Consider the following 21,021-nt stretch of genomic DNA (forward strand, 5'->3'; position numbering starts at 1 on the left):
GCAGCCTGGTCTAGTGGTTGGCGACCCTGCACATAGCAGGGGAGTTGAAACTAGATGATTATTGTGGTCCTTTTCAACCCAGGCCATTCTATGATTCTTTGACTACAGTATAAGGAATAAGAAGGTATAACTTCACAGATTGTTACTTTCATTTCTCATGTAGTTTAGTTTCCTCTCACTCCCAGAGCATTTCATTTTAAATGCTGATTTATTTATTTTTAATAGTTTGAGGATGCTTGAATAAGTCTATTTGCTACCCAATCAGAGAGAACAGCTTTGCTGAAAACTCATCTATTCAATAAACCAAAAAGATTTATCAAAGGAAATGTAGGAAATATCCAGCTGAGATGCACTTCTATAAAAATATCAGTTTGACATTCTGCAAAAAACACATACCTATTTCAGTTTTTATTCTTGATTTACACTTTGCATCAAGCAAATGAAATAAGTGTTATTTTTATGTTACATTTATTTAAGAGGGAAACTCTTCAGTCTGTGTTCAGTTCTATAAAGAGAGTGAAGCCAAGCAGTTATTTTGTAAGAAGCCTAACTAACATACTTTTCCAGAATTGGAAATTTTCAGTGTGACTGGATTTTCTCAAAATAGTTAAAGTATGAATTTTTAGACTTAACTGAATAACTACTAAATCATTCCAATAGAAAATGAAATGCACTTTTCCTTTATACAGGCAATACTTTACCCAAGTCTCTTTACATAAGATCAAACAAAAAAAACACCACAACACACTTAATTAATGTATCTTACCGAACAGCATCTGTATCAAACTGTAAGTTGGGCTTATCAATCAGTCCCAGCGAATAGAGTTGGTATGCCAAAGCACATTTTCCCACCATAAACTGGGCCGTGTTAGTACGATCTAAACAGTCCACACAATTGGTTCGGAGAACTCCAGTCTGGTAAAGCAATTCAAATAAGAGATTTTATTTTTTTTATTTTTAATTAAGAAGTTACCATATTCATTATTACTATCTTTTCCTACTGTCCAACTACTTGCCAAATCTCACATACGGGATTTTATGTCAGTTCACAAAACTTCAAGCAGACTTTTTATGTTTAGCAATCTACACTACTGCTGTAAGGTCTACTTTCAAAATACTCTTCCTTCTATCATCACATGAACTGAACAACTCTTTCAACACAAAAAGAATCCCAAAGACTTACCCTAGAAAGAATGTATTATATCGGTGAAGGTCTTATTTTTCAACTATGCTGTAACTACTGCACGAAACAAAAGCATGCTGTCAGCTTGCTGTGGTTCTACTACAATGGTGCTCATATTTTCAGCTTTCCATATCTCGTGCTTGCACCTCCACTCTTCAATTTCATAATGCTCACAAAGTTATAACATTAACAGCTGCTATACACTCCCATACAGTAGCATGGGGGATTCTTCTGTTCAAATATACATATGGCTACATCTGTGCTAGTTATCTAAACTTTTACTGTCTTAATGAAGAAGCACAGTTTGAGTGTGACTCACAAGTTGTCTATCCCAAGACAAGATGAACCATAATGGAAATGCTTACATAGAACACTTACAGTGACTACCTCAAACATTTAAACTTAAAGACAGACAAAAGAAATCATATCCTTAACACAGGTAAACCTGCAAGGCTAACACTGAGAAATCTACATAGCATTTATATGCTTCTTTGTTTTAGAACAGAACACATCTTAGTGTTCAATTAATAAAGGAATGGTCACACCCTTTCCAACTTCAGAGAACTTCAAGATCATCAACACCAAGTCAAAAGTCATTAATGTTTCTCAAGAATATGCCCAGTGTTCAGAGTATATACCCATAACATTAACGTATAAATCTGTTACTCTAGAATTTATCGCATTGCACCTTTCTGACTGTAAAGAAAAAAAAGTATTTCTAGTTTTATTTTCTTTCAGTGGTAGAAATTGCAACTATGTACAGAATATTCAGTAGTGGTGAAACTGTGATTGCTAATTTTCATGTAATGAATGTAGCCAGACTTAGGAATGCTTATTCCTCACCTCTCCTGTCTAATATTGTATTACAGATTGTTAAATTGTAATTATAGATTGTTAAAAAGTTGCTGTTTTAACTGTTGCTCCATGGCTACTACTATGGACTATGTAAGCAATGGAAAACAGTTTAAAATCCAAAAATTTCTCAGACTACATTCAGAAAAAATACAATTCCAGCAGCATAAAGTTTTGTGGAACTATCCAAGAACTTCAAGCCCTATTTCCCACTTAGGTTTCTTGCATTGACTGCAATAATGCTGTTTATTCTACTACAGATATTACTTTAAGAGAGTAAGCTGTGAATCAATCATTAATTATCTATGTGAAGTGTTTCACTGATGCTTTGGGAATGAAGATTTAAATCCCTACATCTTTTTATTAATAAAGTCTACTATCTTACTACCTGCAAGCGACCAGTGGAAACAACACAGCCTCCCAGTTCATTCCATCTAAAAGAGAAACAAAATAGAACAACTTTCAAATAACTTTTAAAAAGAACAGGCCGTACCACATATGGATCTGCTCAGTGAAAAACAGTGGCAATTAAATCCTGCTGCAAGGCAAAATTGATATCACTGAGCAGCAGAAGGCAGTGAAAGCTCTGTGCATTAGCAAGATGTTGTACTTAAAATGCACTGCTAAAAACAAAACCTAGCCTTAAAGTAGAAAGGTTTCTAAGCTTTATAGAACAATTCCTCCCTAGAAGACAGAGGATGAGCCAGACAAGCCTTGCTCCATGAGGTCTTCAGATTAAAAATAAAAAATGGTACAATGCCAATGACTGCAGTGACTGGAAGGCAGAGGCAAAAGGCACACTGTAGCACAACTGACTGATTTAATTCTCCCCTTCACACTGATTCTAGGCATACATATCACCCAGTTCTTGTTATTCTGTACAGACCATATCTGTACCCAAGAGGCAAAGAACATGAATTTGAAATCAAGGACATTTTGATGTAGAGGAGCAGTTATGCTTGATGCAAGTAATCCCTGAACAACTGAATATTTTCAAGTTAGGAGCACAGAACCAGCCTGATTGGAGAAATGATCTAACAAGCTTATACGTACTACATTTAAGACTCATTAGACTACTTCTACAGATCAGAGCATTACATTGATGGATCAATCTCGTTCATGTTATTTTGCAGTTGCTACAATTGCTGTACTGCATGGCAGAGAAGCTCTAAAAGAGCCTCCGAGTTTTACTTCAGATTGTTTCTAAATGAAGGTAGGCTAGAAAGGCAAAAATGCACTTAATGTAAAATCAGAATGTCTATTTCAGTAGTGATTAATTAGATCCCTATGACAAAGATTTGGAAAAAAAAAAAACTTGTTGAACCTGTAACTTGGAAGTTACATTATTTCTGAATTTTCAAAGAGTTAAGAGGATTCTGCTGACTGAATCATTACATCTCCACCGCAGCCAAAACAAATACTGTTCCTATAATTTAGCAACAAAATAAAAAAGCACAACTTTTCAGCTTTGTATGCATGAATAGCATAAAAATCAATTGGAAAACACTGGACTACCTAACATTTCAGTCACAGGCATCTTTTTCATATGCCTTAAAAGAAGCCTCCTACCAAATCCCAAATGCTCTCTTCATTAAAACTTACCCCCAAATTTAGGATTCCTTTGGTTAATGGGAAAAAAAAAAAAGAAAAAACCTTTATATAAATACAGACAGCACAGATTACAAGTTACAAATAATGGTTTGATGCAGGAATTCATTATAAGTGGGAGAACAGCAGCATAATAAAACAGACTATAAATTTTTCAGTGTATTAGCATTTCACAGTACATGCCTCTGACTGCAATCCTTTTGGCTATAACTCAATAACAAAGTACTCACATTAACTGAAGCCTTAAAATGAGAAATGAACAGTAGCAGAAATTGCAGGCAACTCTCCAAGCAATAGATGTTAATCATCATGCATCTGTAAGATTATACATACTTTTCATCTGGCCGCAAGACATTGCAGTAGGAATCAGGTCGATTTACAAAAAATCCAGTTTTCTTTACTACACTTTCTGCAATCACATTCAGTCTATCAAGGACATTGCAAAGTTTGCTGGGGAGAGAAAAAAGATTACACAGTAAAGATAGATTAACAATCAAAAACGTTCACTGTTTGGAAGTCTTTTAATAACAAAAATAATTTAATAGAAGGCACATCACAGCTTTATTTATCTCACAGCAACTACGCTTACTCTTTTCCTACAGCTTACAGACTGTGAAAGCAGACATTGAGCAATTTTGTTCACTTACTAATAAAACATTTTACATAACACAAATGGAATAAAACACATAAAACTCCCTGACTGTAACAACACACTCCTTTTTTTCTCTGCTGAAGTTTTTGTGATTCATAAAATAAGAATAGGACAGAAATTGATAAATGATTTCATTAAATGTTATGCCCCCATCTTATTTGAAAAGTATTGTCATTAGGTAACGTTTGTTTCAGTGTGTGGTCTTCACACTTTTCTGCATTGCTTGTTCAGACCAGGGCATCCATCCATTGGATGAGGCTTGAAATGCAAACACTTTAACAAGAACTTTAAAAACAAAGTTATGCGTAAACAGTTAAGCATTATTTCTTTTTTTTAAGTGACTGTTTACACTGAGATTGACGGATTAATTTGAAATGTTTCTACAAGAACCGCGTTCCAGAAAATGTACTTTGGAACTAAATGTTAAAGCAGAATCATTCTCAGTATTCATTAAACTTCCAGTTCTTTAGGTGGATATATGTATTACATCTCATTTGCATAAAAAAATTATCTTCAAAGCCCTCAGGTATTTTTTTGTGTGGGTACCAGGGTGGGTACCTATACAAATAAACACCAAGCTTAAAGCTAGAGGGGAGATATTTTAATTATCTAGTATCATTCCCCATAGCGGATAGACAATAAGCTTCCTTGGCATTGCTTCACACAGAACCCAAGAAGTTGTATCTAGCATATCTTCTGAAAGGAAATCTAGTCTTATGTTGAGATTTTCTAATTAATCATAAAAGAAACTGAATATAGACCTATCTGTGAACAGTGCCATTTTAGAATGAAAAATGGAGTGTGAAACCTAGTCAAATTTAAGGTCTCATTCAACATGAGCCATTCCACAATTCTGTGATACAAAGAATGACCTTTTCTACCTTTTTGTGTATTTGGCCATATCCCATGGAATATATATAATTGCGTGCTCTGGGGGCAAAAATTGGTTCAGATAAGTCACAGCAGCAACAAGTTCTTCGCTAAGAATCCTTTCATGCTTTCTTTTTTCACGTTCCTTTGGCAAAAAGAAAAGGAAGAGAATGTCAGTACTATCATCAACAACCACCTGTAACCTGTACAGATACATATACAAGTGTGTGTGTGTGTTATAGACTGATATTCTCTAACACAGACTCTTTAACCTAGACTCCAGTATTTTTTTAGTATGAGCGAGGCACAAACAAGACAAACAAAAATAATGTATTATGTTAAACAATGCATAAATGCAAAAAAAAAAAAATCAGAAAACGAACATTTGAATTTGAAGAGCAACATCAGAGTAATATTAGATTTACATTAGTAATATTTTAGTAAGCAAAGTATTTAACCTGTTTTAATTAAGAATCACAGCGGTACTGCCTATCAGCAACAATAAGGTTGAACTGTACTAAAACCAGAACTAGAGGTGGGTGTGCAGTACTGCACATTTCGGGTACCTGAGTTCAAAAAGTTATTCCATTTATTTCCTAGAAAAACATATTTTCTGAATCAAAAAAAAGGATTGAAGGAGAAGTAGAAAGCTAAAAACGTGAATTAGTACATTCTCAATGTACTATGCACAATAATCTATGCACAGCTGTCTGAACCATCTTAAAGCAAGCACTGCCACTTTTGAAAAAGTCTCTGAGCTGAAAGCAGGGCCAAGAAATTTCACTTCACTTCGTTGGTGCATTTGAACGTTTAAGCTGTTAGCAGAAATTAAAAGTGGCAGCTGTAACACAGCAGGCGCTGCTTTTGCAAAACAAATCCGATTGCAATTGAAGAGACAGCAAAATCTAAATATTCTGGCTTTTTAACAGTTGATCTCTATTAGTAAAAGTCATTTATCTCAACTGTGTATAATCATCTGCTGAGAAACTGAATCCTGTAAGAGCAAAGGAGAGCATAAGGAAACAAGAGTGGTAAGACAGATGAAATGGACAAAGACGAGGCAGATGGAAATATACAGACAGAATAGAGAGTATCCCATTAGCTTCTGGAGTACAAGGGGACTCAGGTGAATTCTCTTTCATTACTGGCAGAAGATGGGGAACAACAGCTTTGCAAGATTATGAAAACATTTAGAACTACATAAGCATTCCCTGCATATACGATATGTTTTGGCACTCTATATTAATATGGCTTTTCTCTCAACTTAGTCCAAACTAAAACCTACAGTGAACCTATATCAGATCAATTTAAACTCACATGTAAGAGCAGCCATAAATAAATAAATAAAAAGCAAGCCTAATGCAATTGTTCACAAATTTCTAGTAGAGAGAGTTAAAGCGTGAAATAGATTTACATTTCATCACCCTCTAAGAAATCAAATACTAAAAGAACCAGAGGCAGAAATGCTTAGCATCTGTGTAAAAGCAACAGCAATATGCAAACAAGGTGACTTATTTATTTATGAAGCGGAACATAAAATGATAAAAGTGTTTTAATTTTAGCATCCTAATACTGAGAAACTACAAAGAGGGAGAGAAACAGATGCATTTTTAGCCACAGTATCAAAAGGCCTGTGAATAAAAGCTTATAATGATTCAGGTGTCAAGGTCACGTGAGCCTACACTCACACTGTAACAATGGCCTTTGAAAGCTATGGCTGCTAGAAATAAAATTATTTTCTTGTCAACAACTGCTATCCTAAGTTGATTCCACAGACTCTCAGACAATCTTAAAAGCCCTCCTAAACAGGAAAGCTTCTAGAAATAGAAGATAGGTTATCTAGTTGCCATTTATTACAATTTTGAGATCTAAAAGCCTTTTTTTAAATTTTCCCTACTTTTATTATATTAGGAATAGACTGCACATGCACAAAGAAGGTCCTCTTTTGTACTGAATACAATTCTACAGTGTGACACAGGAAATGATAAACAGCATTTTTAAAAAGCCTAAAAAGAAGTAAGATATGATTCAACTGAATCAATACATTGAAACAGAATGTGAAAACAGTTCATTAAAGAAGAAAAAAAAAAGTAGTAAGAGATACCTAACTTTACTGTCAAGTTATCAGAAGAAAACATCAAAAAATTACAGAAACTCCAGAGTAGAAAACAAACTATACAGTTTGCATTCAGGCAATGCTCTCAGACAGAGTTTCAATTTCGGGTGGTCACAGAATCACAGAATGGCCTGGGTTGGAAGGGACCTCAAGGATCATGAACCTCCAACCCCCCTGCCGGGCAGGGCCACCAACCTCTCCATTTACTAGACCAGATTGCCCAGGGCCCCATCCAACCTGGCCCTGAACACCTCCAGGGACGGGGCATCCACAACCTCTCTGGGCAGCCCGTTCCAGCACCTCACCACTCTCCTGGTAAAGAACTTCCCCCTAACATCCAACCTAAATCTTCCCTCTTTCAACTTAAAATCGTTCCCCCTTGTCCTGCTGGTCCTATGTGGAGCCAGGAGTTGGACTCCGTGAGCCCTGTGGGTCCATTCCAACTCAGGATATTCTGCGATTCTATGAATTAATGCAGCAATAGAGTAGCTTCCCCATATGCTCACTCCTGCTGCCTCTGGCACTGTCTATTAACCAGCACAAAATGCCTCAACTTTCTCTCCTGACCATACATCCATAACTCTACCTGATCAAGCAAAAAAGGAGGGATATGTCTTTACCATAATATTTCAAAGAACTCAGACATTTGTGTCAAGAAGTCTAGAAACATTACTTTGCATAGAACCACGGTTTTATAGGAAGTTAAAGGAAAATTTAGTGGAAAAGTTATTTTGACTTACTCCATTTAAGGGGGAATAGTAAGAACCTGAAAACAACAGTGAAAAGTTATAAGAAAACTATAAAAATGGGAAACAATATTTTTGAAGGACTGTAGTGTAAGCAGTAATAAAGTTACATGCTCTCCTGCTAATATTACATTTATGAAGAAAATATGCCACTTTCAAGCTAACATTAGTTCAGAGCACAAACAAAAGTACACAGAGATTCTACAGAAATTTGAAAACATGCAGAAAATATTCAAAATATTGTACCTTTACAAGATTCAAAATAATAATGGGAGAGCCAAATCTCTGAAGCATTTGGTCAAAGTGAAGAGCAGCAATATGTGCAAAAGGATCTGCTTGGTCCACTGCAACAGATACATATATTCAGGATGATTTTCCCCTAAAAGTACTCTACAAAAAATAATTTACTAATTTGCTAGAGTGATATGATTACATACTCTCCTTTAATCATGCAAAAGCTGTTTAAAAAATATCCCCCTTTTTCAAGGAAAGTGATGTTTCAATCAAAAATGTCATGAGCTAGTAACAAAGATCAGTTATTCTGGCCCCATTAAATTCAGTCCAAATGTTTTCCACCATTTCCAACAGGTACAAAATTATATCCAGAGCCCTCTAAGATAAATGCAGCTAACTGCACGCAAATGAATAAGCACAAAGAAAGCTGACATCTTCAACCATAAGTTTTTTGTATGACATTTCTGACTTTTAAGTTTAAGACAAGGATTTTTTTTTCCTACTTGATACCAGCAAATGCAACTGTTCATATGTAGGAATGTTTATATGCCTCCACATTTATCACAAAGAGCACTATTTTACCTTAAATCATAGCCTCCCAAAGAACAAATAACATTGGCGGTTTACTCATTTTCACACATTCAGTCTTCATTTACTCTCTCAGGTGTTGTGCTAGCCATAATCTATCACAAAGAATAATTAATACGTACGTGTTATGGGTGGCTTAGGCATCATAGTTGAAATATCTTGAGACCAGTACAGAGGGACAGAACCTCGAACCTGAACATAGGAAGAATAACTCCCCGCAGAAAATGACATAACTGAAGCATCATAAAGTATTTGTTCAGTTTCTACTTCATTAGCAACATCTCCCTACAACAAACAGAAAAACACATACTATGAAAGACATGGCATTTCAGAACTGCGTGCACTATGGAGAACCGATCATTACAGAGTACAATTAAACCGTAAGACATCAAATCATGGTACTGACAATACTACTGAATGCTAAATTCTTATTTGTACCTAAATGTGTTTTATCAGATTTTTTTCCCTAAAAAATAATGTTATCAATGTAAATAACATCTTAAGTGCAAGAAGGAGCTTCCAATAAGACTTGTTATTTTGTTTTAAGAACAGCTTTATTAGCTGACTTAAATATTTAATGATAGTTGTGGTAACATTATCTAATAGCTTAAGTTACTATGAAAGCCACGACAATCCTCTCAACATTTCAGTCCACTAGTGAGTCAGATTCAAGCTTTCCATACTATTAGCAGGCCAGGGAAAATACACCATACCAAACCGAAATCACATTTGATTTACCTCACTGTTGGATCCTCGTTTCAGAAAACGTGTTCCAGCAAATTTGCTTGATCTTCTGGCTATCAGAGTGACGTATATAGGGCGACCGTAAATTAACAGTTCTTAAAAGAGAAGTTAAGGGTTTCATATCTTACACAACTTTTTGTTCACTTAGTTCACATAAGCAAATACAAATTCTAAGGAAAAACAAACAAACACAAGAACAGCATATGAAGCACCTGTTTTACTAAAACCTCCTTAACAGAGATGAACTCTAGATTTCTTCTGCAGTGGGGAGAGGTCATTGCCCTTTTCAACAATCACTTCTGAAGCACTTTGAAAAGAGAACCTACATTATAATGCATCAACCTCTCTTCCCAACATACAGAGTATTCCTATTGCATGAAGTGATGATAGAGGTGAAGTAACTACAAGATTGCTTTTGTGAACACAGGGATCCAAGTTTGGGAATTCCTATTTTCAGATCAGGTATATTAACCACCTCGTAATTACTTGCCTTGAAAATTAGATAAATTTGTAACTACTTAAGAGGCAACACCTGAAAGCCAAACAGCTACAGAGATAGTGGTGCCTTTTTTTAAAACTTTTTATTTTTTAGTTAAAACGTTAGAGACAAATTGTCCAGCATGACAGTACCACTTTGTGCTGCTTCCTTATCATAAGGGAGACCCCAAAAAAGAGGGAAGAAGTCATCTTCTCATCAAATACTCATAGTGAAGATTATTGCCACTCATGAAGTGCCTGCAGGCATAATGCTGGTAGTTGGGTCCACCCACACCTACTACTTTAGGCAAGACCACATATGAAAAAGTGGTATATAAAAACAGACATACCTTTCTGTCTGAGGACCAAGCCAATGACCAAAGCTTGACAAGAAAGAAAAAGTAGAACTAAATTTTGCAAAGAACACTCTAACCTTAGCTTCATGACTGTATTTACTTTCTCAAATATTTTGTTAACAAGCTTCTGAATTAACATGAAATTGCTGATGATCAAAATCTACTGTCCCCATAATATACTAAATTCTTAATAGCTAAGATATTTGGAATGAGATATTAGTTTGAGCTTTTTCTCCTATTACTACTATGACATGGATCCATTTAAAATAATTCCATGGTGATCATGAAGGTCCATCATCAGTATCAATAAAAACAGAACAAGGACAAGAATTTATGCAAACCTCGGTTATTAAAAAAACATTTTAAAGAAGATTATTATGAGAACATTTTTTTTGTCAGCAATTCAGTTCTGTTCAGCTTTTCTTCCCTTCCTTAAGTATTTATGAAAAACACAGACAAGACTTAAAATCTTCTCAAGCTCTTCATTGCTTACATCCATGCTTACTAAAAGTGCCTCATTGAGAATAGTTTACTTGTGTCGGTTTTCATTGAGATATTGTGTCGGTATTCATTGAGAATAGTTTACTTGGCCGTGTTTTAAGAACATTACCATATTTAGCCATAAAACCTAGAAAAGTAACGAAAATTAAAGGCAACCAATAAATGAATGTAGATTATTCAAAGTAATGCCTCCTATTTATTTCCATGGAAACTACAACAGATACAAAGAGCACAACACCACTATTTGATAGAGCAATTCTCAACCACAAAACACTCTTTTTTCCACAGAGCCACCACCATTAGCTATGCATTTTTGCCAGTGATGAACAAGAGCCTGCATGCCATGCTCATAGAAGTCTGCATCAGTGGAGGAGAACCACTGTCACTGTCACCACTGCTGAAACGCACCACCCACCACCTCACTGTGCTCACATCCACTCTTTGGTCTCCATAAACATTCAACAAGCAGCAATGAATGTCAATGTGTGCCATTTTTTCCACATGGAAGAATCCAATTCCACCCTCCCTCTGCTTCATACACACTTCCATTTCAGGTGCCATTTTGTCAGACTGCTCCTCTGCTGCCATCAGTCACACATCAACAACATGTAACAGAGTCTTGGCAGGAAGGTTCAACCTTTACTGCCATAACACCAACGCTCACCTCTGGTGTTGTGGGCCAACATAATAAAACAGGAGGAGTTTCTTCTGCAGCAGCCCTCATAAAATTAAATGGTGATGCTACAAAGAAATAGTTCAATGTATTTCACACAGTCAAAGTTTTTAAATTGGTAACTGCCATTTGTTTCACAAGCAAAAGGATACTTGATTGTCCACAGAATCCATGAATGATATACAGCAGCCAATCATGATGAACGGTATTTTTTACTGCCTCCAGAAGCTTCCCATTCCACACATACTTTTCATAAGGTTTACTGCAAATTCCAAAAACACCTGGGGAGTTGTTACAATGAAAATGCATTAGCAATCAAGAAACAAACTCAACCACATTGAACTGTTGTAAAACAAGTTCATTGCATCTTTATTTTGATTTTCCCTTGGCTGCAACTCATCATAATGTCCACGCATGTTCTTGAAGTTTGCCAAACACAGATAACTTCAAATACTTGCTGAAGCTCTGCATTTATTGAGATCTACAATTTTTCTGCAGCTGCCAGCCCCTGTAGCCCCTGTAATTTCCTTTAACAGACTCTGCAGAATTTTCTGATAGGACTTCATAAGATTCTCAATTCTATGTGAGCTCCAGAAGACTGTGCATAACCATGGCCCCCCATAAAAAAAAAGTATTTCTTTCCCTCTTCCAACATAAGTTAGCCTGGTTTTCTTAATATACACCAACATCAAGAAATGCAGCTATTGTTGAGTCATGTATTAAAATTCAATTTCTGATGTATTTGGAACCTGAGTCCTTACCCATTTCAAAAAATAGGATATTATATGTTTAAACAAGGGAAAAAAATGGCGCATTACCACTATTTATTGACAGTGCTTTCAGATAATCAGTATGAATCACAGGACAATAAAACCTAGAAACATCAACTGAATGAAATTCAATACTGAGAATTTAGGGGAACAGGTTTTTTGTGGGCTGTTTCTGTTTTTTTTTTTTTTTTTTTGTAGGGGAATTGCAAAGCATAAGAGAGAAAACAACTTTCATTTCTGATTAGTCATCTTATGAGTATTATGCATATACCAGATCCAAAGTAAAAGCTGTAGTTTTCAAATGAAATCAATTTTTCTTAGGCTTCCTGATAGTGTTTATGACATCGAGTTGATACTAATTTCATATAATTCCTCTGTCATCAGTATTTTCCAAAATGAAACAAAAAAGGTTTATTAGTACTTAAACAGTTATTGATTCCTATTATGTTTGCAATTCATTCCTATTGAGTCCTACAAGTCAGTTCAATAATCAATTGCTGGAAAATGTCAACATGTTCAATTATCTGCCTGAGTTGCAATATAAATTACCAAAATAGCTATTAATCACCTCTAGAAATTGTATTGTTCAAGTGTCTAATTGGTCCTTTATATAATCGTTTATTAATTCACAATTTATGAGAGTACTGATCAGTATAAAAGAGGTGAATGTTTCTAGAAAGTAAAAAGTGGAATATATTTTAAATGTAATCATTACCAACAATATTTCCTTAACTAAACATATTTGCTTACCACTTCCACCCTGTGTTGAAAGTCCTTCATCTTCAAATATATCAAAACTTTCTTGTCGGGTCTGAGTTGTTTCAGTTTTTAGTATCTCAAGTGGCATTCTCAAGACAGTAAGATTGTATTGAAGAGAGTGAGAAAGATCATAGCTGTAACTGATAGACAGTTGACGTTTATTAATAACTGTAGAAGAATAGGGGTTTCTTTTTTTTTTTTTTTTTTTTAATTCTTACTCCCCACCTATACTTTTATTTAACACAGAACTGCATTCTCCATTAAAAAAATATATATTAAACAAAACACACAGATTCTGATTCTATACTGCCAAATGGTAGATATGGTTTCCAAAAGGAAGTTTATGAACAGAAACTGTTCATGCTACAATAGTTTAAACTGTATTCTTGTTATATCTAAAAACTGAACACGCCTTTTGAAAGAAAGCATATCTGAAAACTTTCTTCGCTACGTCCCATAAAGCAGCCCAGAAGATCAAAATTAGCTATTCCACTGGAAATATCCAAATATGTTATAAACAACCTAAGATTTAATAAATTTAAGTACCATCCTCTACCTACTGCTACAGAAATAAATAAATAAATAGATAGATAGATTGGCCCACAAAAACTTTCTGTCCTCAAATTTATGACTACGCTATAAATACACCCTAAGAGAGGAGGCTGATGAATAAGCAAAAGTTGTGGGTTTATTTTTTTTTTCTAATTAGTTCTATAACAGTATCAAATTCTGCATCTCATGTCCTTTATACTGAAAACACCATACTTGTTCCGAAATTTTATATGCCTTTAGGATTCTTTTCCCCGTGGAGAAAAATACAAGGAGATTTCCATTTTAGCCTAAGGCAGCATCAGTGATTATTTGCTCTCTAAAAAATTCTAGATATTCATTAATGATACATAACAAATTAGGCAAATATGGCTGCTGCTAATAACATCTAACTCAAACATTCACTACATTTCCATGAACAATTTAAATTAAACTGATTAATGTGTTTATCAGACAGTTTTACATGAAATCTCTCCTTTTTCCTCTAGGCAGAACCACAGAAACACATGTGCTGATAATCTCCAAGCTGATTAAAAAATGGGGTTGTTTAATTCTAGGGCTCATAGAGAAGAAAACAACAGTTTTTGTGCTGTGAGAAAAAAAAAAAAGCCTTCCCATGCAAAACGATGAAACAGACATGAAACTTGGGTAGGTTTCTTCTTCACTGATATAGCCATGATACAAAGTCTTTACTCTCCAAGAAGATGTTCTAGATGTTAAATACCTAGACACTTCTAGGAGGATTTTTTTGTTTTAAGATAACATCCTGTGAGCATTACTGTCAGGTCGAGCACCATCTTTCCCTTATTTTTCTACTGTGCCAAAAATCTTATGAATGATAGTAGCTGCGAGTAGACACAGGAACTTGTCTCATGTTTGGCATCTATGAAAGAGTAGACAAGTGAATCAGTAATGTCAAGAAAGCCCTATGAAAGGTATACTCTGCACAGGGTACATCTTAGATGAGTAATCTATTTCTGTATCTCTGTTTTGGAACCAAAGCAAAGCTCTACTTCTGGGAAATGTGATCAAGAAAGAAAAACTGATAAGACAAGCAAGTGACCCAAAATACACTACTTTCAAGGTGAACATTGTTTATTTTATTTTTACGGTAAGTAGAGTTGGGCAAAAAGAAATCATGTTGTTGTCTGAGCTGCAGAACTGTATTTATTTCAGTTCAATGTACTCATACTTACAACTGCAAGAAAACAGTGATGCCACAATTCCAATGATATTCTTCAATTCGTCAGCTCTACAATTCTCTCTACTCTACAGATTCCTCTCCAAATTCAAAGATCTCCACATGGTGCTCATGCGCAGACTGACCAGGTTGCACATCAAACAGAAGAGATTACTGCTGAGCATACATTGCAGTTTTTCTGTTAACAAAATACTAAATTTCACTATTGACCCCCTACCCTGTCACTAATATTTCTACAGTTTCCCAGTAGAGGCTTTCAGTTGAGGCTCTATCCCTATTTATTCTGTTGAAGTAGAAAGTAGGTTCAAAAGACAGAAAATGGACAGTGTGATCACATCTGTCTTACTTCTCTAGGATAACAACCTAAAAATATTGATTATCAAAATCAAGAGGAACAATACAATCCAATAACCAATACTTACCTAAAATAGAAGTTGCTAGAAAGGTCCACATTTTGAAAGATTCTCAGATACCTAGAAAATAATGCAAGTTATAGGGAAAACTATTACTAACCAGATAGACTAAGAATCATTCAGGGCCTCAGCAAGTAAACTGGATAGAAATATCAATTCTTGTTCTAAGTTCTCTAGGTATCTTATTGCAGTTGTTTTGATAGCCAGGTAATCCTGCTAGAATGTCAACAATGGGAATAAATTAGTTTTTTTTTTTTTTTTTTTTTTTTTAAACAGTGTCTATGTATTTGTATACTGTTCTTTAGGCAGTTTCAGATACAGGTGTAGTTCTATTTTCTATAAACATGGGTCAAAATTTCTAGGACTTAAAGTGCAAATTTCAAACAGCACTATATAACAGTTACTGATTTTCATAGCTATTCTCAAATGAATAAATATCTACGTCACCCATCATATACTTACAAGTTCTGAGAAGAAACCATAACACTACCTATGAAAGACAAAAAGGCTGAAACCACAGGTACTGAAATTGGTTACAAAACATGTTCTGTTACACTTTAAGAGGGGAGACCGAGGTCATATCAGTCCTATCTTAATGTGGAAACCTTTTTAATAGTTAGCATCAGCTTCATTTATTACCTGCCATCAGTTTATCATAGTCTATCACAACTCCTAGGTTATTCGCGGTTGGTAGAGACGAAAAAGCAGTTTATTGATACCATTTGACTGTTATTTCATAAAAGTCAAGTTACCCACCCTGATATAATCAGCATCAGGCCCAAATGTCTTTCTTCAGAAAGAAATCACAGATAGGAAAACAAAGCTAAACCTACATATGGGTAAACTTATCACCCTTTCTGACACCTATGTTCACAAGACTCTGACGGTACAGAAAGATTAAATTAAATAGTCTACTCACTACTTCTTGAAAGGCAAAGAAGATCTCTTTGAGAGAGGTTAACATGATTGAGCGAGTAAAAACAGGACAGTATACCCAAACAATATAAAACAGTACTAGCTAGTATCACACTGCCTTCGTAGATCACAATGCTCTGAGACTAACAGTGGCATTTACCCTCCAGGATAGAGGCCACAGAAATTATAGCCCATGCTCGCTCCATTCTTCTACACTGATTTATCAACTAAAATAAAATGATATGAATGACAGAACAGAAGGAAATCCATGACCAAAACATCCAGCTGCAGTTCCTCACTGCTTGGAAAGATATTCAAAAGGTACCTGCCATCTATCATCATTACTTACCTGGCTTCATCAGGATGAGTGACTCTTACAGAATCATTTGGAATGTATATCATGTTTGTATCTTCTATTTTGTATATTGCATGACCTCCAATATCTGCCATTTTTCTTCTTTTTGTGATCAACACAATATAGTAGCCTTCTAAAAACCGGATGAAACCTGTTGAAAAAGCATTAAGATGCCATTAGTTGGACGTTTGCATTGGTTTGATTGTAGTCAGAAAAAACTATCAGAGTTGTTGAAGATTTCAATTTTTTTTTGTTTTTTTACCCTCAAATTTGTAAGTATGTATATGTAAATTATAAAAAAAAGATTGATATAATCCTACAATTCACTCCTACATAAACATTAGGAAATACAGTACATAGACTTCCAGCTATATTCTGATGGGGTTTTTTTATGTTTGTTTCTGTTTTTTACTTTTTTCCCCCTTCATTGTGCATATTTTCAACATTAGTTAGCAGGGTAAGACACAGATTATTCTGAATGAGTTTCTGACTGCTTAAGGCACTTGCATTTGCTTTTTATAGAACTCACATCGTTAAGAATGAAGCATAGCCCAAAATCTACATTTTCCAGAGCAAGGAGGAAATCCAGTCTCCAATTTTCTTTTCAGGCTTATGTATCCTCTACTAGGGAGGAGCAGAAAACAAGAAAAGGATTTGAGGGTACAACAACAACTTCATTCTCTCTCCTTAACAGCGGGGAATTAAATCCCTTGTCTTCCACAATCTCCTCAAAATGATCCTTTCAGAGCATTAAGGGCAATCTTTTCTTGCTATCTCTTTTTTCAGGAACCATGCTTCACCCTGCTGAAGTCTAGAAAATGCCATCTCTGACTTTATTTGTTACAATAAAAAAAGAAGGCCTTCTGAGCACTCCAGACTCATTCTTTCACACTACGAGGCATTGTCATACTTCTTTATTGAGTTTCTTTTTTAGATGGCTCTTATATATCATCTGGAAAATGTGTAAGAAAACATGTAAAAAAAGTATAAATTCAAATTAGAAAGAGAAATAAATAAACATCTCTGAATCAAAATTTGTTTCTAGTATAAATATAATATAATACAGGAAGTGATATAATGGTACTAAGTTTAATTAACTAACAAACTGTATCAATTAGCTCTTGGAAGGTAGCTGCTTTGAGGTGTTGCTCCAAAGAAAGAGCCTGAAACACAGCCACTGCTGCACTGCCAACACATACATCAATGTGGAAAAAAAACCCTTGCTTGCATTTATATTTAATTTCTCTTGTATTATAACTTTAAAAAGGACAAGCAAGCATACTCATTTTCCTCTCTGTCAATGCTGGAGGCTGCAGTGTGATCGAATAAACAGCAAATCTTTTCTTCTGCCTTATTATCTCTCTCCTCAGAAAAAAAATGGTCTCACCTCCACAAGATAAGGAGACCCTACTGACAGTAAATAATAAAGTCTTCCATTGGAAACAGCTAGGCTATTGGCTTTCAGCTGCTAAACAGAAGTCAAAGTTCCTCCTGTATCCTCCAGGAAGTGAAATCATCTATGTAAACAGTTGTTATCCTTTGAATCTCATCAAATTTTATCCTAAAGTCTAACTGGGAACCAAGGCATTTCCTCTTTGCCTGGTTCACTTAGCCTAGAAGTGTTTTCTATTTTAAACACCGTACCAGCTCTCCGATTAATCCACATGTACTGTCTCTGGTTAACAAAGTAATCAGAAAGCAGAGCAAAATTATCTTTTCTGATTCTATAAAAAACAGCAGTGCCCTCCTAACCCTAACCAGAAGGAAGAAATAAATGAATGGTTACATTCCCTCAAAAATATAGAAGAAAGTTTGCATAATCTGTCATTTTAGAAATATTAACAATATTTTAGTTTAATTTGGTTGTTAAGCAAAATTTAGAGATGTCTTTTAAAGTAATTCCAGTCTCCACATTTTCTGCTATTTTGGATTTGGATATTCAAGTATATAATCAGGTATTTCTGTGGACTGTTAGAGCTCACATTAATGTTTGCTTTGAAGACATCATTCATCCAAATATTGAACTCAGTATCTGACAACAGGGAGGAAAGTATTGACTTTCAGATGATGTTAGAAGCTATTAAATCCTTGAAGCAATTTTCTAAGATTATATACAGCTGATCAACATTTAAAAACTCAGCAACACACTTGTCAGTTATACCATGAAAAAGAAATATTTAAATATTTCACTGCAAAAAGTTAACATAAAAACAAGTCATCTTTCTGAACAAAGTCTGATGAAGAAATACAACAAAATAAATCTGGGTGCTTTTAAAAAAAAAAATATATATATATATATATAATGCATATATATATATATATAGTTTTTTGGAATTCTGGAGTTCTAGAATTCAGAGGTCCATTGTCCATGCTGTATGTGTAAATCTTCAGTTAAAAAAAAGTTAAAACAAGGGAAGGCAGAAAGACATATATTGTGACACAGTAAGCCTCACCTCTATAAGAATACAACAAACAAACAAAACACTTACCTACTATACCAAAAGCGGAGACAGCTCGGGATAACCCAGAAGAGCCCTTTTGCCCAATCTTTGTTCTGTTCCCCAAATCTAAGCGGCCAAGAAGTTCCCTCACCTCTTGTTGTGTATATACATGCTTTAAAGGAAAAAAAATTCCTCAAGTTACTGCTTTGGTAGCTAAATGTTACTTCATGTCAGGGAGAGGTAGAATTTATTTAACATAGCATAAACCATATTTTTACCCCATATCTCTTGTTTCACTCCTACCAGCAAATACAACAAAATGTTATGCACAAAACCTGCCATTCACAGCAACAGTAATATTCACAGTCATGTAGGAATTCAGATACCTCTAATTCTGAAGTGTTTAGATCTTAAACCATAACCTTCTTGGAAAAGAACCCAAGTCTTATTCTCAAGATTCTTGTTGCTGCTGTTTATTTTGCTTCAGGTGTGATATATCAGAAATGCAGAAAAATCTGGCTTAATAGAAATTAAATGTATTTAGCACTTAAAACAGCATAATCAAACATAACAAAATCATTAGGAGAATATACATCATAAACCAAAGACCTTGATTAATTCTGATTAAAGTGAATGTGCTTTTTGGAAATCTTATGGCTACTCCCCATGCTATATATAGTCATTATCACACTAATATTGTACGCATCCAACATATATGAGCCTGAGAGAGAAGAGACTTGACTGGTCTGCAGAAGAGAGAGCTCAGATGAGATCCTTCTGCGTATCAAAATACCTAACAGAAGACAGTAAAGACAACTCAGCCAGACTCTGTGGTATCCAGCAAAGGGACAATGGGCAAAAGACACAAATTGAAATAGAGATAAATTCCATTTGAATATGGGAAAAAGCTTCTTTTACTGTGAGGATGGTCAAACACTGGAACAGATTACCCGGAGATGCTGTGAAGTCTTCATCCCTATCCAGAAATGACTGGGCTTTGCCCTGAGCAATCTGATCTAGTTGTTACTGCTCTGAGCACTGGGGTTGGACTAGACAATCTTCACAGGTCCCTCCCAACCTCAACTTCCTATGACTTTGTGATTCTGTGCCATACATTTGTTGAAACAGATTAAAAACACGCTATTTAAATACACATAGCGTCTAATATACAGTAATACCTGGAGTAAATAGATAGAGAAGCACTCACCTTATCATCAATTATAACTAAATCCTTTGGTTCAGTGCGATCTATTTTCAAAACACGGTACTTGGTTTCTGCAGGATTACTTCCAACGAGAAAATACCGCTAGATGTAAAAAAAAAAAAGTCAGAATATTATACAATATAAAGCAACCAAACCCCATTATAACATAACACATCAACAATGCAATTTATATAGTTTCTAGGTTTGATCAATATCAATGGATCATCAAAAAAGCAATATTTAATATGGGCTATTAATGTTCTAGACGTCAATATTTTGGGTAAGTACATTTCTACACAACCAACCTTTACAGCTTAAAAGACCTCATTCACTCCAGTGTGTAGGGAAAAAACAAAAATTAAAATCTGTAGAAAAGTGAAAACTTGCTTAGAGAGGAAAAGAAGTATCTTACACAAGGCACTGTCCAACTACCTTTTGCACCAGCCATTCACTGTCTCCCTGTTTCCCACGTGGAATTCAGAAGTTTGAAGACAAATGTGTGAAGTCTTAAACTAGTTTGCCTTTTCCAGTAGGCTGCAGAAATGTGTAGATCAATGGAAGTTTAACCAGTGTCTCTTGGTGACATTGTTAAACAAAGAACTGCAGGAATAGGCCAGCTAGGATGAGTCAGTGTCCTTCTCCATTGAGACTGGAGCTCAAACACTTTTACAAATGGAAAGATAAAAGAACTTAAACTGACAGGTAATCTGATGAGAAAATGCTGAGAAAAATGGGTGGAGGAAAGATAATTCAACAGCATTCTGGCAAAAGGAAAACTGGAAAAGAAAGAAATATTAGAAAAAAAATGGGGAGT

At 35.1% G+C, this 21,021-nt stretch overlaps 1 protein-coding gene across 2 annotated transcripts in view; it reads right to left on the reverse strand.

The window, feature by feature from the left end:
* The window catches only part of FIG4 (FIG4 phosphoinositide 5-phosphatase), a 66,642-nt gene that overhangs the window by 35,194 nt on the left and 10,427 nt on the right, over window positions 1-21,021 (reverse strand). For both annotated transcript variants that reach the window (NM_001398080.2, XM_015284513.3), the window contains exons 2-14: window positions 20,211-20,309; window positions 19,052-19,175; window positions 16,557-16,713; window positions 15,302-15,352; window positions 13,121-13,269; window positions 11,753-11,881; window positions 9,588-9,688; window positions 8,972-9,134; window positions 8,274-8,371; window positions 5,177-5,310; window positions 3,977-4,093; window positions 2,424-2,469; window positions 767-915 (exon numbers count right to left, since the gene is read on the reverse strand). In NM_001398080.2, the coding sequence (NP_001385009.1) occupies window positions 767-915; window positions 2,424-2,469; window positions 3,977-4,093; window positions 5,177-5,310; window positions 8,274-8,371; window positions 8,972-9,134; window positions 9,588-9,688; window positions 11,753-11,881; window positions 13,121-13,269; window positions 15,302-15,352; window positions 16,557-16,713; window positions 19,052-19,175; window positions 20,211-20,309 (1,517 nt within the window). The remainder of the gene's footprint in view (window positions 1-766; window positions 916-2,423; window positions 2,470-3,976; window positions 4,094-5,176; window positions 5,311-8,273; window positions 8,372-8,971; window positions 9,135-9,587; window positions 9,689-11,752; window positions 11,882-13,120; window positions 13,270-15,301; window positions 15,353-16,556; window positions 16,714-19,051; window positions 19,176-20,210; window positions 20,310-21,021) is intronic.

This window comes from Gallus gallus, chromosome 3, assembly GCF_016699485.2.
Source record: "Gallus gallus isolate bGalGal1 chromosome 3, bGalGal1.mat.broiler.GRCg7b, whole genome shotgun sequence".
NCBI lineage: Eukaryota > Metazoa > Chordata > Aves > Galliformes > Phasianidae > Gallus > Gallus gallus.